Source organism: Rousettus aegyptiacus, unplaced genomic scaffold, assembly GCF_014176215.1.
Source record: "Rousettus aegyptiacus isolate mRouAeg1 unplaced genomic scaffold, mRouAeg1.p scaffold_m13_p_6, whole genome shotgun sequence".
NCBI classification, from domain to species: Eukaryota; Metazoa; Chordata; class Mammalia; order Chiroptera; family Pteropodidae; genus Rousettus; species Rousettus aegyptiacus.
The window spans coordinates 86,512,786-86,530,736 of NW_023416309.1; the positions used below are offsets into that span (position 1 = coordinate 86,512,786).

Here is a 17,951-nt window from a genome sequence, read left to right on the forward strand (position 1 = left end):
TACTTTAAAATTTTAGCAAAAGGGAGAATAATCATGAGTCTGATAAATTGAGATAGCATTACTGCCTCCTTTTCCTAAACAAGATGTATGTTCACTCCATTTATGATGTAAAAGAAAGAGAAAACTCTTCTATTCCCCGGAGAAAGAGTTTTCTTAAATCCTAGACTTTCTTTCAAGTGGTAGATCTGCATATAAAAAGTTCTGACCCTGAATCACAAGTAGGAAGACGGGAGCCTTGGCAGAAACAACAGTAGCCACTCTTCATGTACAGTTTTTCTTTCTTCAGTTTCAGTGACCTGAAGTCAACTGTGGTCCAAAAATATTGAATGAAAATATCATAAATAACCAATTCATAAGTTTAAATTGTGCACCATTCTGAGAAAAATGATAAAATCTCACACTATCCTGCTCCATCCCACGCAGACATGAATCATCCCTTTGTCCAGAGAATCCACGTTGTATATGCTACCTGCCTGTGAGTCACTTAGATCTATCTAGGCTATCAGATCAACTGTGGCAGTATGGGCATGGGCATGGGTATGGGCATGGGTATGGGTATCTCAGTGTTGTGTTCAAATTACACTTAATTTATTTAACAATGGCCCCAAAGCACAAAAGTAGTGATGTTGGCAATCTGCATATGCCAAAGAGAAGTTGTAAAGTTCTTTAAGTGAAAAGGTAAAAGTTCTGGAGTTAATAAAATTAAAAAATCATATGCTGAGGTAGCTAAGACCTACAGTAAGAAAAAAATATTCTATACATGCAATTGTGAAGAAGAAACAGAAATCTGTGCTAGTTTTGTTGTCATACCTCAATGCAAAAGTTATTGCCACAATGTATAAGTGCTTGGTTGAAATGGAAAAGATATTATGTGAAAGACGTGAACAGAAAATGTGTTCTAACTGACAACACAGTGTTGTGACAGAAAGCACTGAGCCTATATGAAGACTTCAGCGAGGGATCCCCTGAAATGAGTGACACCAAGTAAGGGATGGTTACACAGATTCAGGAATAGCTTTGGCATTTTATCTCATGTTGTCACAAAAAAAGGATGAGTACACTATAATAACATATTTTGAGAACAAGAGAGAGACTACATTCATATAACTTTTATTACAGTATACTGTTATAATTATTCTATTAGTTGTTACTCTCTTATTGTGCTAGATTTATAAATTAAAACTTTATCATAAGTATGTATAGGAAAAAATGCACACACAAGCACACACACACAGGGTTTGGTGCTATCTACAGTTTTAGGGATTCCCTGGGGGTCTTGTAACATGTCAATTACAGGTAAGGGGGAACTATTGTATGTTATTATTTCTATACTTTTAGGTACTGAGTATATAATGGGTGCTCAGTAAGTATTTCTGATAAATTGGTGTTCACATAACACACTGAGTTAGAACACAGAAAAATCACACCAACTGCCTCACAAATTTTTTACCTTTGAAGACTAAGTTTACTAACCTCCTTAAAAAACACAATTGGTTTGCTGAGGTGGAAATATGGAAAGATAAGTAGAACCTATTTAGAAGAAAAATAACCGATCAGATTGTTTATGGTCACCAGTTAAAAACCATGTTTTACAGCCCCTTTTTAAGTTTATGTGACCTGTTCAGTTTTGGTTACAGACTGCAATTCATTAATCGAATAATGTGCTAAATATAAATTATGATAAAATGCATATATTACTACTACCTAAACATTTTAAATGAATTGGCGGCTGAATTTCTGGGAAGAGGAAAAGGAACTAAAATAAGGGAACTAACCTTATTTTCACTTAAAGAATAAAGAGGTAGTAATTCCAGTAGTTGCTCTATTTTCAGTTCATAAGCCACTACTAAAACCTTATACTTTACTAGCTTAATAGGTGTAATTTTTTTCTGGTTCACAGTAACAGCATACCGTATTCCCAATATTCTAAATAGTTCTTGGCTTGCACTTTGGGCCATCCTAATCAAGTCCCACCTTACCGGAGGCTCCAGCTGCAGAAATTGCTCTTTAATGCCAGAATTGGATTCTCATTTAAAAAAAAAAAAAAAGTCAGGCAGAATATCCAAGTCAGTTGCACAGTTCTTTACCATTTTTAAGGAAGCAACCTTCTGCTCAAAAGCAATGACCTTCTGGGATCTACTTAAAATGGCTGTAAGCCTTACATCATTTACAACCAGATAAGAGGATAAGGAAGGATATGCAGATTTACTAGTGGCTTATAGTCTAAGAATCACCAACGTATTGTTTTCTTATTCAAGGTTTTAACACTGCAAACTAAAATGTGGCCAAGGAATATAATATTTTTAGTTGAGATAATAAATGCTAAAAGAGAAACTATAAATCTGAATTAGCTATGAAAAGAAAAATAATCAAAATTACTTCTATGGCCCTAAAATTACCTAAAAATACTACATTAATTACCTCAGAATCCAGATTCTATAAATAAATAAAATCTTTAACTAAAAGAAATCAGTGAGGTAACAGGCTTATTCACTCTGATGATACATTTTAGGAAAATCCCCAAAACTCTTTTTAGTATGTTTAAAAACATATTTATATTAAAAAAAAATAGGCACACATGTTTTCTTCCAAATAATATAACTACAATTTATGAAAATATAATCAATATTAATGAAAATGAACTCTCAATTAGTTCTTAAAACATACTTCTTAAAAATCATAGTTCTATTACCTATTTCACAATCATCTGATGATCTTGCCTGGATCTAATGAAGTACATTATTGAAAAGGAATAAAAATAACAATCATTTGTAAGTCTCCCAAGGGAAAAAAGGGAAATTGAAAAAGTGAATCGGCAAAATTGCCTGGAGTCTGAAGATGATGGTTCACCACAACCACAACTACCATGTGACCAATTCCTTTGATCTGCAACTACAAGCTACTCATAAATGATTAAGAATAAAATGATCAAGTGTCAATAAATTGTCTTCGAGTTCTAAAATGATAATAAGCATACACTCTGGGGTTCAAACATCCCAACTTCGGCACCTATTAACCATCTGATTTTGAGAATGTTTCTTTTTAAACCTGTTATAATCTTGGTTTTCTCATTTTTAGAATGGAGATGAAATGAACCTGAGAGATGGCACAAGGATTAAATGAGATAATGTACCCAGAGTATAGTGCCTCCTCTAGAAAGTGCTAAATCCGTACACAGTAAATTGGAACCTTTCACAGAGCCCAGTATTTTTTTTTTTTTGAGAAAAATGTACAAGAGTATAGTCAAAGATCATTTAATGTTCAGCAAACATTCAGTAAGAGCATATTTAATATATGTGCCTGACATAATGCTAAAACCTATAGATATGACTGTGAACAAAACAACTATGTTTAGATCCTAGTAGAAGTGAAAATTAGTCATTTTAATATAGGGTGGAAAGTGCAATGAAGGAGCAGACACAAAGTTTTCGGGGTGCACATAAGCAGCTAGGACTTGGAGGTCTTTAAGAGGCATGCGTAAAAAGTCTGTAGGCAAGACAGGCAGTGACAAGGCAAGAAAACAGAAACAAAAAACTGTTGTTTTATGCTATAATTCAAAAATAAGAAAAAGGATATCCTGTTGAAGGATACGTTATACGCTCAAGAAAAGAGACAAAAAAAACAAGAAAGAAGTTTACTCTCCAGTGAGTGACAAAGAGAGTGTTAAAGATTACAAGCAGTTCATCCTAGAACTAGTAGGCAGCCATGTTAGAATGCAGAAATTTCAAAGAGCCTTCAAACTCAAGCAGAAACAGCTGCCAGACAGTGTTAAGCTAGGACTATGCATGTACAATAGTAGGAGATAAACACACTGATCTAAATTTATAAAACAAATTACATTTTGAGTTTATAGTCTGTGTCTTCAAACTCCAACACTATGTGGTGCTAAATAACCACGAACAAATGGATATGGAAAGGGTATAACAAGAAAAAGCCAAATGACTAGGGTTTGGTCTTAGACTATTCTCTCAGAAGTCAAAAGAAAGAAAGAAAAGAAAGAAAAATGTAATAACACCTGTACCAACCTATTTCAAATGTTTAATTATAGAGAACATATTTATGTTCTCTATGCATGTTCTCTGACTCTGAACATCATCAATATGTTCAGCATCATTTTTGTCTGTGCTTCTCCAGACGAATGGTTTTAAAAATTGTCATTAAAAACATTATCTACGACAACATGGATGGACCTAAACGGTATTATATGCTAAGTGAAATAAGTCAGAGAGAGACAAATACCCATAATGTGATCTCACTTATATATGGAGTCTAAAGAACAAAATAAAAAAATAAACAAACAAAAACAGAAACAGACTCATAGATACAGAGAACAAAGTGATGGTTACCAGATAAGAGGGGGGCTAGAGAACTGGGTGAAAAAGGTGAAGGATTTAAGAAGTACAAATTGGTAGTTACAAAATGGTCATGGCGATGTAAAATGCAGCATAGGGAATACAGTCAATAATATTGTAATAACCATTTATAGAGCCAGGTGAGTACTAGATTAATCAAGGGAATCACTTCATAAATTATATAAATGTCTAACCACTACACCATACACCTGAAACTAATATAAAATAATATTAAAGATCAACATAATTTAAAGCATTTAATATATTTACATTTAAAGTGATTACTGATAGGTACATTGTTACTGTCATTTTATTATTCATATTAGTTATTTCTATTTTCTTTTTTACCCCTTCTCTTTTTACAGAAGACCCTTTAACATTTCTGTAATGCTGGCTTGTTGGTGATCAATTCCTTAAGTTTTTTTCTGTCTGGGAAGTTCTTTATCTTACCTTCCATTTTAATCAAAAGCCTTACTGGGTAGAATATCTGTGGTTGTAGATTCTTGTTTTTCATAACTTTGAATATTTCTTGCCAGCCCCTTCTGGCCTGCAAAGTTTCCATTGAAAAGTCAGCAGACATTCTTATGGGAGAGTATTCTTGTAAGTAACCGGCTTCCTTTCTCTTGCTGCTTTTAAGATTCTCTCTTTGTCTTTGACCTTTGGCATTTTAATTATGATGTGTCTTGGTGTAGGTCTGTTTGAATTCCTCTTGTTTGGCACTCTTTGTGCTTCCTAAATTTGTATGTCTAATTGCTTTTCCAGGTTAGGGAAGTTTTCTGTCATTATTTCTTCAAATAGATTCTCAATCCCTTGCTCTCTCTTTTCCTACGATTCAGATATTTTTATGCTTCATGTTGTCCCAGAGGTCTCTTAAACTATGTTCATTTTTTAAAATTCTTTTTCCTTTTTGTTGTTCTGATTGGATGTATTCAGCTACCTTGTCTTCCTATTCACTGATTCGATCTTCTGCTTCATCCAATCTACTGTTGAATCCTTCTTGTGTATTCTTCATTTCAGTTATTATATTCCTCATTTCTGTCTGGTTCTTTTATACAGTTTCTATGTCCTTTTTAATGCTTACTATCTCTCTGTTGAGGTTCTCATTGTGTTTATCCACTCTTCCCATAAGTTCATTGAGCATCCTTATAACTGTTATTCTGAACTCTAGTAGGTTGTTTGCCTCCATTTCATTTAGCTTATTTTCTGGAGTTTTCTCTTGTTGTTTCATTTGTGGCATGTTTCTTTGTTTTCTCATTTTATTAGCCTCTCTTGTGTTCGTTTCTGTGTGTGAAGAATATTTGTTTCATCTCTCAGCCCTGAACTGATGGCCTGATGTGTGGAAGGTGTCCTGTGTGGTCCGGCGCACTCTCCCCGATCCCTAGCTCCAGGAGCTCCGGTTGTGACCTTTGTGTGGGCTGTGTGTAATCTTCTTTAGTCGCCAAGCCTTTATTGTTGTTTGTAGATCAGTGAGTGGGATTAACATTCAGGCTGACTAATTGTGTGAATTGGCTGCACCCTCAGAATAAGAGTTGATTCCACTGAGTGGGATTTGCCCTAGCGGGCTTGTGTACTTGTTGCAATCACCTTTTGTGTGTATCACTACTGGAGCTAGTCAGGAGTTGCTCCATTGTGGTCTGGAGCCTGCCTCAAGATGCACTGGTTTTATGGCCCCTTGGGAGGGGCTCCCCTGTAGGCCAAGGTCAGCTGCTGCTTTTGAACGCTCAGGGCTACCTGGTGAGAACTGCAAAGCGATCTGCTGATGGATGTTGTCTATGTTGGATTGGCTTAGGTGGCTCCTTTATATTATCAGATGTAGGTGTTATGATCAGTTGGACTTCAGGTGATTCTTCACGTTGATTATTTTATAATTTGGCTGCAATTTCAATGTGGTCCTGGGAGGAGACGAACCCTACTTTCACCTAGTTTGTCATCTTCCCTCTCCCTCAAATGTCAACTTAATTTAAAAATAAATTAAACATAAAAACAAAAACACTGTTTATACTCAACCAAAATCTTTTTTTTTTCTTTTTTAGGAAATCAAATCTTAGGTATTTAAATAGCAAATTATGATAGAAAAATATTAAGAGTCTTGATAAAAATCTGGTTAAGATCTAATTAAGCATAAAAATTTGAACTTTGGGTTACAGTTCTAACTCAATTTCTTAAATTTAAATTAAAGGTAAGGTAACAATAGTTTGGAATTTGCAATTATGAAAAATGTACTTGCCATGACATCTAAAGTGTTGTATAAATCAAATCAGTTAATTATTCTATTGAATACAAATAGCTCTCCAGTTTCATCTGAGATTTACATAAAAGAGAACAAAATTTGATGAAATATAGCAGCATGTTCAACTTACTGTGACTTCAAATTTTACTTTATAGTTTGTATGTGAAGAAGTAATTAAAGCCATCTGCATTCTAACGTAGATGTTATTTACAAGTGGAAAACTAATTTTGTTTCCTAGATACCTTGGCTCATTACACAAATTTAAATATAGTCACTGATGCTTTAAAATAAATATTTTCTGTTTACTTATAAATCAGTTAATAATATTCTCTGTTTTTATCACAAGTTTCCACATTCCTAACACATTATTTGAAAAGAATGTAGCAAATATGCTTTGAGTATAAGAGCTTATCGAGAGGCCAACATTGAACCACATGGCCAGAAGCTGAGAATTTATAAATTATAAGTCAGTTATCAGAATGTATGCCTGCCTATGTTGGAATTTCTATAAGAAAGTTAGCAGGAAGGCCCACTTATAAAGTAGCTATTTGCTGAAGCCAGTGGCAATTGAGTTGTCTGTTGCACTAGTTTATTTTGGTTATTTTTATAAATTATAAAATAAAACAATTTAGTAAGAAAAACGCATTCTTCCCACAGATGTGGACGAGTTTTTGTTTTGTTTTGTTTTTTGGAGGTGCTGGTTCTTTATTGGCCAAGGAGACTACTTGAGTGGAATGAAGTGGGAGGAGTGGGTGGCCCCGACATCGAGCCGGCAGTGCTTCACCGGCTTGTAGGTGATGAAGAACTCGCACAGGTAGTGACCGATCATCTCGAGTTTGATCTCCACCTGGCTGAAGGTGTTGCCGTTGTAGACGCCCACCATGCCGTCCACCATCTCGGGCAGGATGATCACGCTCCACAGGGCATCTCTACCACCTCCGGCTTCTCCATGGGCAGTGCCTCCTTCTTGGCCTTGTGCAGACACTTCAGCAGTGAGTGTTGCTTCCTCCGCAGGCCCTAGTTCAGCTGCCGCCATTGCCCGGTGCTGTATAGCTGCATCAGCTGCTCGTAGGCCACATCCCACAGCTGGTCCAGGTCCACGCCACAGTAGGTCAATTTCCAGAAGATCCGCTTCTTCTTCTGTTCCACTTCCGTCATCTTGTCGGTTTTTCAGAAAGGACCACCCGCTCTGCGCCTGAGTTCATTTTTGTACTGATCTACAGCCCACTATTAGAAAACTGCTTGCTCCCCAAACAATTAACCTTTGGAGACAGTGGGTGAAGCTCATTGACATTCATAAGCTAAGTGTTCACTAATAAAAGAGAATGCATATTCACTGTAAAATACCTATTCTATACCAGGCACAGGGCTGAGTCCTTTTTAAAAAAGTATTATTTCATGTATTCCTGGAGCACATACATGCCAACCCAAATATGCCACTTTGGTACAACAATTATTTTGAGTCGAAGGCAACTGAGAAGCAGATACAAGAAAAGCACTCTGCCCTCCCTCTATGTGCCTAATTTGTAAAGGTATCTTCCCTGTCTCTCTACCAGAAAGGACAGAAGTTAATCACCAGAGACAACTCCTGATCCTTATTAACCTAGAGATAGCACCAGAAGAATGGATCTACATAACAAGCTTCATTACTAGCCTTATCTGCCATTAGCTTCTCCACAGTTGCCTTCCAACAATTTGACACTAACAGAAGTTCAAAGCCCTTCTCCTTTGTCCTGTCGCTTCTATACAAAATTATTGTTCTTTGTTAAGATGCTATGTAAGCTCAAGTTCTAACCGTTCCTTTGAGTTACTTATCACTGAATCCTCCCATGCACAATGTATTAAAACTTAGGTTTTTCTCTTATCTGTCTTTTATCAGTGTAATTGAAAGGGTCCCAGCTGATGAATCCAAGATGGGTAGAGGAAAAAATTTTTCCTCTTTTACACTCCTAACAACACACCTATGAGGTAAATTGTGTTATTATCCCCATTTCCCAGAAGAGGAAAAGAAGTTTAGAGGGATTAAATAAATTTCCCACAGATGCATGAATAGTAACTGGCAGGACCAGAGTGTCTAACCCAGAGTCTGAAGAACTCCCAAACATTGAATCTATATTTGTAGTTCATGGTCCCTCTTCATTAGAATTACCTTAAATGTCTGTTAACAGTACAGAGGGCTATGGCTCATTGAATAAAAATCTTTTGTAGAACCAGTAACCTGAATTTTTAATATCCAAGTAATTCTAATGCTTAATAATGGGTGGTAACTACTAATATACCATAGTGGGCTTCTAGTTGATTAACTTTTTATTTTGGGGTATTTCTTTAATAAGAAACAAGGATATGTATGACAAAATTCAACTAAGATGTCAAATTTAATAATTTAAAATTTAAATTTAAAGTTATAAATACCGAGAAAATTAAAAGCATGTTATTTCTTCAGGCTTTTACCACACACTACTACTTATTTCTATAGCCACCAGAGAAATCAATAGGCACATTATAGCAGTAGATAAAATAATTAGTTCAGTATTTAAAGTAAGCTGACCTTCCATGTACCTTAACTTAATGCTAATCAATTTTCTGTATCTCACATCATTGATCTAATCAAAAGTTTTAGAGGATCTTAGAACTAACTTTGCAACCTTTAACAGTTCCTTGAATTTATAAATATCATAATTAATTTTCACCCTAAAACATGGTATGTCTTTATATAAACCTTTATATACTATGAAGTTATTATATCTTATACAAACATGATAATTTATCTTGGTCCTTCTCCTTGGTATGGGTTTATAATCCTAAAACAACATATATTTTGTGCTCACTCCTAGAGAAATCAAATGTTTAAATCAGTGCTTAGAAATAAGACTTTTAGTGGCTGAAAATTTTTCAATATATTTCAGTCTAATAACATGCATTTAGTACATTGTACATAGAAAAATGCAATGATAAAAAAGACACGAGCCTTGTACTCAAGGGACTGACTTGTATCTTTTGGGGAGAAACAAAGCCATTTCCAACAGACTCCAAGGTAAAAGCAAAAGGCATACTAACAGCTTTAACTGAAATGTAAAGTGTACAGGAATGTAAATGGAAACGTAATTAATTCGAACAGAAGAAATACAAAGAAGGCATGACAAAAGAGACAGCATCTGAGTTGGGCTTTGATGATGAATTAGAATTTCAATTGTCAAGAGCTGAAAGATGGAATGCATTCTTAAATGAAAGACTATTAGGAATGATGGTCTATATGGTAGCTATAAAAGTTCATAGTATAGTTATGAAATATTGATCAGTGCTCTGCAGTTGAAGCAGATATGTGAGGAGAAATGGGTATAGAAATTTAAGAACAGGAAACTAGGAGACTTTAGAGCCACAGTGAGTTTAAACTTTGTAGAAAACGAAGAATCCTCAAAGGTTTCTGAGCAGGAAAATGAAAAGCGGTGTTTAAAAAAACGTAGACTAAAAAAAAGTGTTCTTAATTCTTTCCTATCATTAACATGTACACGGATAAAGAAAACTTACAATGATGGCAGCAAGAAAGATGAAAGAAATATGGCTGAGTTAAGATTGATAGGCTCTAATATGAAGCTTGATAAGGAAAAGTCAAAGGTAACCTCAAACTGGATAACTGGAATTCCAAATACTATTAACTAAGACAGAAATGATAGGAGGAAGAACATATTTGCTTCTTTTACATTTAAATAGGCTGAAACAAGGAAAGATGAATTTGGTTTCACATATGAGATTAAGATGTTAGAATATATATACAGGAGGCATTAATTCAAGTGAATATACACTTTGAAGGATACCTCAAGACCAGAAAACTTGATCTAGGTATCACCTACAAAGATATGAAGGATAAGTGAAGCAATGGAAATGGCTGTAATGAAGCAAAGCATGCATGTAATCCAAGAATAATGGAGCTAAAGGCTGATCAATGAGAAATAACTCACATTTCAAAACTAGATAGAAAAGAAGAGCAGTAAAGAAAACTCAAAATAAATTATTAAAAAGTAGGAAACTACAATGCTTCAAAAGCAAAAAGAGAACAGAATTTCAAGAAAACTGATTGGTCAATAGTGCTAAAATGCTGCGGAGATAGTAACAGTAGTATAATGACCCTAAGCAGAAAACATTCAGTTTAGAAATTAGGTCATTACTGCAGGTGAAACAATGCATCTACATTAATGTTTGTTTTAAATAATTCAAGATAAATATTTTTTAACATGGCAAAGGCACTATAATTTTTGGATACTATTAAAAATCCAAAAAGTCTTCCCAATAGATAAAAACTAAATAGAAAAGATCATTTTCAAATAAAAATGTGAGTCAGATAATGGGATATCATCTTGAAAATTATTTTGACTGATTAAATGTAAATATGCCTATAATCTTTAATAAGATACCACTTTCGAAAACAAGCAATGACAGCATTTGTATTTGCAAAGTGTGTCAGTATTTAACTTTAAGGAACTGACAGACTCTTTCCTTGACCAAACTTTAGGCCCACTCCTCTGAGCCTTCTTTTTAACTAGGCTTCCAACTTGGCCCCCATCCTGTCTTTGGCCCACTTAGCCCACTCTTATCATCCCCATAAGCTTGATCAAGTTCATTCCTCATACCCCATCTTTGATAAATAAGTCCTTGGCCTGCCTTTAGCAAGAATCTCCCTACCCCTAATGTCTCCTCCACTGACCCCCTCACCCTGCTCCTTGGCTATAAATCCCCAATTGTCCTTGTTACATTTGGAGTTAAGACCAGTCATTCTCCCCCATAGCATTTGCAGTAGCAATATGCTACTGTAAAAGTTTTGAATGAGCTCTTCCTTACCATTTTAACAAGTGTCGGAATAATTTTTTCTTTAATATAATTCATTAAAGGAAAAAAGTCACCTCTTGGCCAATATTAAGAGGAAAGTAATTCATCATGCAATCACAAATGAAAGCAAAAGTTCAGCAGACTATCCATAACTGACAACTTAAATATTAATGTAAGATAGTTTATAATGAGTATTTTAAAATTCCCTAATTTTTTTATGCATAATATTTTAAAAACACTTTCCTATGAAAAATAAAGAAAAGAACAGTGAAATCTAGTAGAATCAAGTTCATTGCCTATTCATGCCAGAATTTATCATTCTGAACTTCTGGTAACAATGGAATGAAATAGGTGGGAAAGTAGCTGGTGAGTAATTAGTTTCCAAATTATAAGTTATGTAAAGCAATAGATACAAATAGCAATTGACACTCAAGGTCTTCGATTCAGTCAACAAATACTTATTTTTAAGGCTTGGCACAGAGACAGAAGGAAAGAATAATACAGATCTCTATGATTTAAGAGAGATAATATATACGAATAGAATGCTATAAATAATTATAAGGGTAAAAAAGTGGTAATTTCATTCAAGAAGGGTACAAAAAAGGTGTTAAGAGTCCAGAGGAAGGAGAGATGATTTCCCATACATAGGAAGACAAGAAAAGGTTTCATGAAAATACAAGGGCATGTGATTTAAGTTTTTAAAGATGATGAGGATTTCTAGGGAGAAGGGAAAAGCATTCTAGATTTAACAAGTAACATAAACAAAAGCTTGATGTAAATAACTTTTCCGTAACCACAGAAAAAAACAGTAGAAGTTAATACTTAGATCTGTGTGGTGGTGGATTCAAAAGTATCCCTCAAAACTCATGATTACCTGGAACCTCAGAATGTCAACTTATTTGGAAATAGTAGGGTCTATGTGGACATACTGAGTTAAGGAGCTTGAGGTAAAATCATCCTGGATTTAGGGCGGGCCTGAAACCCAATAACTGTTGACCTTTCAAGAAGAGGAGAGGAGACATATACACACAGAAAGAAGGTCATGTGATGATAGAGGCAGAGACTGGAATTATGCTGCCACAAGCCAAGCAAAGCCTGAAGTCACCAGAAGTTAAGCGAGGCAAGGAAGGATTCTTCCCTAGGTCCTTCGGAAGGAACATGGCTCCCTGATTTCAGCTTCCAGAACTGTGAAAGAATAAATTCTATTGTTTCAGTTTATAAATTGTGATCATTTATTACAGTAGCCCTAGGAAACTAATACAGCTTGGTTAAGGACAATTAGAAGGCTATTGTGAAATAATGAAATTGGTTGCTGCCCCTGGTTCCTGCTAATATCTGGCCTTGGACCAAATCTTGTAGTTTCCTGAGTGATAGGAGTTTCTGACACAAAGCTCTTAAGTCCCGTGGAATTTCCTGGGAAATAGGAATCTTTGTTCTAATGCCTGCGGTGACTTTTCGTGGGCTCCTGGATGGGGGCGGATCACCAGAAAGACCAAGCCATAATTAGAAACTTATAACTTTCGGGCCCACACCTCAATCTATGGGAAAGAAGCTGGAAATTGAGTTAATAATTTATCATGCCTACATGATGAAACCTTCATAAAAATCCCCAAAATATGGGGTTCAGCGAGCTTCCTGAGTGAGGAACATATCCACAGGCCAGAAAGGACTGGTACATCCCAGCTCCACAGGACAGAAGCTCCTAGACTTGGGACCCTTCCAGATCTTGCCCTATGTATCTCTTCATCTGTATCCTTTAACATATCCTGTATCATACAATAAATCGGTAAACATATCTGAGTTCTGTGAGCTATTCTAGCAAATTACCGAACCCAAGGAGGGTGTCATAGGAACCTCTAATTTGTAGCTGGTTGGTCAGAAGCACAGGTGACAACTGGGACTTGTGATTGGCATCCAGAATGGGGGGGGGAGAGGAGCAGTCTTGTAAGACTGAGCCTTAAACCAGTGAGGTCTGTGTTAACCCTAGGTAGTATCAGAACTGCACTGAATAGTAGGACACCCAGCTGGTGTCTGTGGAACATTGGAGGATTGCTTGGTGTGGGGAAAAAACCCACACATTTAAAGTATAAAAGTATTCAGAGAATTTTCCTTTTCAGCTAAGCACTCAATGCTCCAGCATTTCATTTTATTTGCACTTTAGAAGAAAAAACTAATAACAATAAATTTCTCTTTTATAGGCATATTCTCATATTACCATGCAATTTGTATTAAAAAGTGAACAGAAAACAGTGAAATGCCATTACTTACAATGTGTGACTCCAGCCAGAGTTTGGTAGAAAGTGGGAGTATCGCTATCATCAGTGAGGGTAACATATACACCTCCAGACAACAGCCAACGAGAGAAGGTAAAAGCGTCTTTGTTTAGAAGAAGCCAATTTCTAAACTTTTCATAGTTTACCTTTTCACCCTAAAATTAAAACAAGAAAATATAGGTTTAGTAAAATTTTAAAGTATCTTACTTGGAATCCACACAACCTGAAATCTACACTTAGTTGACATTTACCCTTAAAGGAAGGATTATCTAAGGACTATTACAGGCTCTGTACTTGGAAATCAGTTGTTTTCAGGAGTAATTGTACTTAGAAGTCCTATTTGCATAAAATCTATGTTAATTGTAAATTATTTCATCAATTCATTAAAACAGTGCATTGGTACTAATAAGCCACATTTTATTTGCTAAGGTATACCCTACAATAAGTAAACTGCATTTCTTTTAATATTTAATAAATCCAGTTTTTCACTTGCGTTATCCTCCTTCTTTAGCACCTCAATCATAATTAGCATATTTTAATTACATATGTGTGGAATTTAAATTTCATTAGCCAATTAAAAACAACTATCCAGGAGCCATCATTCAGAAGGCATCAATGAATTATTCATAAGTCAACTATAATACAAAAAGAGACAAGAAGATTTCTACTTTTCTTTCTTTCCAAGTATTTGCCTTACTAAATCTCTGGAGAAAAACAGTGCCCAGGGTGAGAAAGACCATCACATGACTATGCAAGTCAATCTCTTTGGAAGACAAAAGGGCCTATATTGAGATGTTTCCATGGGAAAAAGGCTGAAGGGAAATACAAGGAAGGATGACAGCTTTAATCCTGACAGAGATACTGAGGAATACAGATAATTTATAACCTAAAAGGGATATGATAGAAATAATTTCTACATTTTTTTTTTTAGTAATATCCTATTAATTACAGCAATATGTTTAGGCTAGAAGTTTCCAAATATATAACAGTTCAATCTGAACATACAGGGCAGCGATGACAGTCCTGTTTTTTTGAATGGAAGAATATGGCATTCAGACTTGTTTTTAGGGACAAGTGAGAAGACTGCCAACATGTGTTAGAGATTAGGGATCATAACCATATTCTTTCTCTACCTCATGTTTAGTCTAGAAAGTGTTAGCAGTATAAATTCCACAAGATGATGTTTATTTTTATACATTAATATCTCTGACATTGGGATAAGCCTTAAAATCAATAGTATCCTTTATCACTGGCAGATATTTTCTTTCTTTATAATATATAAAAATGCATCTTATAATTGATGACATCTTAGATTCAGTGAAATATGATAGTTTTGATGGTTCTGTGAAGCTACAATTTGTTATATAAAATGCACCTTTATCTACCACTAAGGAAAAAAGCTGCCAAAAGGCACTATCGCTACCTTCATATATAGTTAATATTTACTGAGAACTTACAGGACTCTGAGCACCATTCTAAACATTTTCTATTAATTTAATCTCCAAAGCAACCCTCTATAGGCAATACTATTATGATTCCCATTTTACACTAGAGAAAACTGAAGCATCAAAAAGTTATATAATCTATCCAAGGTTTATACACAGTTTCTGTGCCTACGCTATACACCACAATGCCTGACTGACGTAGTGAAATATAAAGTAACCTCTGAAATCCACTTGCCCTTTGGGGTTAGTTACTCTGTATATCTGGTAGCACCAAAGTCTGATCTGTCAAACCTGAATTTTTATGTTTTTCAGTCATGGATCGCTTCTAAAAAGGAAAGCAAAAGGGAAGTATCGTTTTATAAATTGTTATAATAGTGGTCTAGAAAATTTTTCCAATGCTATAAAAGGCAATTAAAAATAAACAGAACCTGAAACCGATACACCTTTCGAAAACAATATAAAACATGAATTTCCCCTTTAAAAATTAACTACGAAAAAAAAACAGCAAGAAAAAAAAATACAACTCCTATGTGGATTTCCTTCATAACTTCATCTGTCAAGGCTAATAAAACCAAGGCAGAAAAGGCTCAGAACCATTCCATGTCACTTAAATCTAGGTGCTAGATCTGTATCTTTTAGCTAAAGTGCTTCTTTTTATGGTTTTAGGGGTTTTTTTTAGGAGTGCTAAAAGGAACACAAAGCATTGTTATAGAAGGTCCAAATAAGCCTATCTTAATATAAGTAAACTGATTAAAACATAGTAACTTGTAAAGCAGGGGTTTGGATACAATCAAACACATTACTCAAAAATTACAGCAGGTAAATATATCAAATAGTTGAATCAGATGAAATTTGCCCATTTACAGTATTGGGTTTTTACCATCCACTAAATATCCAATGATTTAAGCAGCCATCCATATTGATTAGTATTCTAAAACCTTGACCTGATTTCTTTGATCTTTCCTCTTCCAAAGACCTTGTCATTCATACACTACCCTAGCTATTTACTACCACAGTCTTATTATCTTTTTTCACTAACCATTCCCCTACCCATAAATGCAATTTTAAGCATTCCACTTTCCCCACTGCAATTTCCTCTTATGAGCACACTCCTTCTAGTATCCTGACTCCAGTGATTTTTGAACTCCACAGGACCTACACCAATGACCTACCCTCACAGTTGCTGAATCTTCTCAGTGATCAGAAGTCAACTCACTTGAACTTTCAGTTTATCTGACATTGTTAAACACTGCTTCCTCTTAAAACATTTTTCATCACTTGGCTTCCAGGAAACCATTCTCTTTCGATTCTCCTCGCATGTTATTTATTCCTTAGGCTCCTGTTTTCATTCCACTTCATCTTGCCAATCTCTAAACACTGGAATACAGGACTCAGTCTTCCAATTTGTCTTCTATCTAAATTCAGTCCTACATGATCTCATCCTCATCTATAAGTTGACAAATCCTTTCTCCTGAACTCTAACTTATTATGTCAAAAAGCATAGTTGACAACTCTACTTGAATGTCTAATATGGTTCTTAAGTTTAATTAATAATGAAATCCCAAATCTCCCTCTACAGTAGTCTCAGCTAACGGCAACTCATTTACTAAATAAGGCCAAACACCTTAGTCATCTCTTCTTTTTCTGTAACAGCCCATAATCAATACAAGAAAAGATCTTATCAATTCCATCTTCAAAGTAAACGCAGAATCTAGAAAGTTCTTACCACCTCACTGCTACACCATGATCTAAATGACCAGCATCTCTTACCTGGATTATGCAGATACCTCAGTGGAACTCTGTTCAGCCTATCCTCTACATAAAAGCCAAAATTATCATGCTTTGTGTGAAAACAAAAACAAAAACCTCATGTACTCATCTGCTCAAAATCCTGTAATAATTTCAATCAGGGTAAAGGTCAACCTCTGTAACTTCATTTTCTGCTACTTCCTCACTTACTCCATTCCAGCTAAGTTGGCCTCTTTGTTGTTCCTTAGTCATGTCAAGCACATTCCCACTTTGGGGCTTTTGCTATATTTCTCTCAAGGAAAGTGCTTAACCCTGATATCTGGTTTTCTCTCTCACTTCCTTTAAATTCTTTGTTTAAATGTCACTTTATCTGACAAGCCTCTCCTAACTATCATAAACAAAATACTGACACTCAGCCACCTCCTTCTATCACCACCTATCATCCTTATTCTACTTTATTTTTCCCCATAGCGCTAATTATTATCTAATATATGTACCTGCATTTGTGTCTAAATTTTAGAGAACCAGGTAGCTAATCACAGTAAATTCCTATCTATAAAATGGGAATGTCTACATAAACCTTGTTAAAATGAAAAAAAAATATACACATTTTTCCCACAAAATGAGCATAGTATTAATGCATTTGACATCTTTGTGGAAAATCCAACTAATTAGTCCTGAAAAGATTAGATTACCCTTTTTTCTGACCAGCAAATATTTCTTATCAGAGAAAAAAAAATACCACAGCATAGTCTGTCCTGGAAAATTAAAATACTATCACAGCAACTTTCAGTCAATAAGTCAGAACCAAAAATGCATGAGGCCAGTCCTTTTGCACCAAATTCATAGAAATGCCGAGTAAACAGAAATGCTAAATAACAAAATAACCACTACCAAAAACTGCACAGCCAAGCTCAGAAGCAAGAAAGATAAATTTCTGGGTGCTATCAACACCGAGAAAACTCAAAGTCAGAGTAGTGAAAAGCTGAAGCCAAAGAGTCCAAAGAGATATCAGAACCACATACATGCATATAGCTAAAGTACTGACCATCAATGTCTATACAGTTAGGAAGGTAAC

The 17,951-nt window shown here is 35.2% G+C and overlaps 1 protein-coding gene and 1 pseudogene across 2 annotated transcripts in view; both read right to left on the bottom strand.

Moving 5' to 3' along the window:
* USP32 (ubiquitin specific peptidase 32) overlaps positions 1-17,951 on the bottom strand; it is a 158,010-nt gene that overhangs the window by 74,308 nt on the left and 65,751 nt on the right. For both annotated transcript variants that reach the window (XM_016143364.2, XM_016143363.2), the window contains exon 5: positions 13,675-13,834. In XM_016143364.2, coding sequence (XP_015998850.2) covers positions 13,675-13,834 — 160 coding nt within the window. The remainder of the gene's footprint in view (positions 1-13,674; positions 13,835-17,951) is intronic.
* LOC107510121 lies at positions 5,404-13,666 on the bottom strand (annotated as a pseudogene).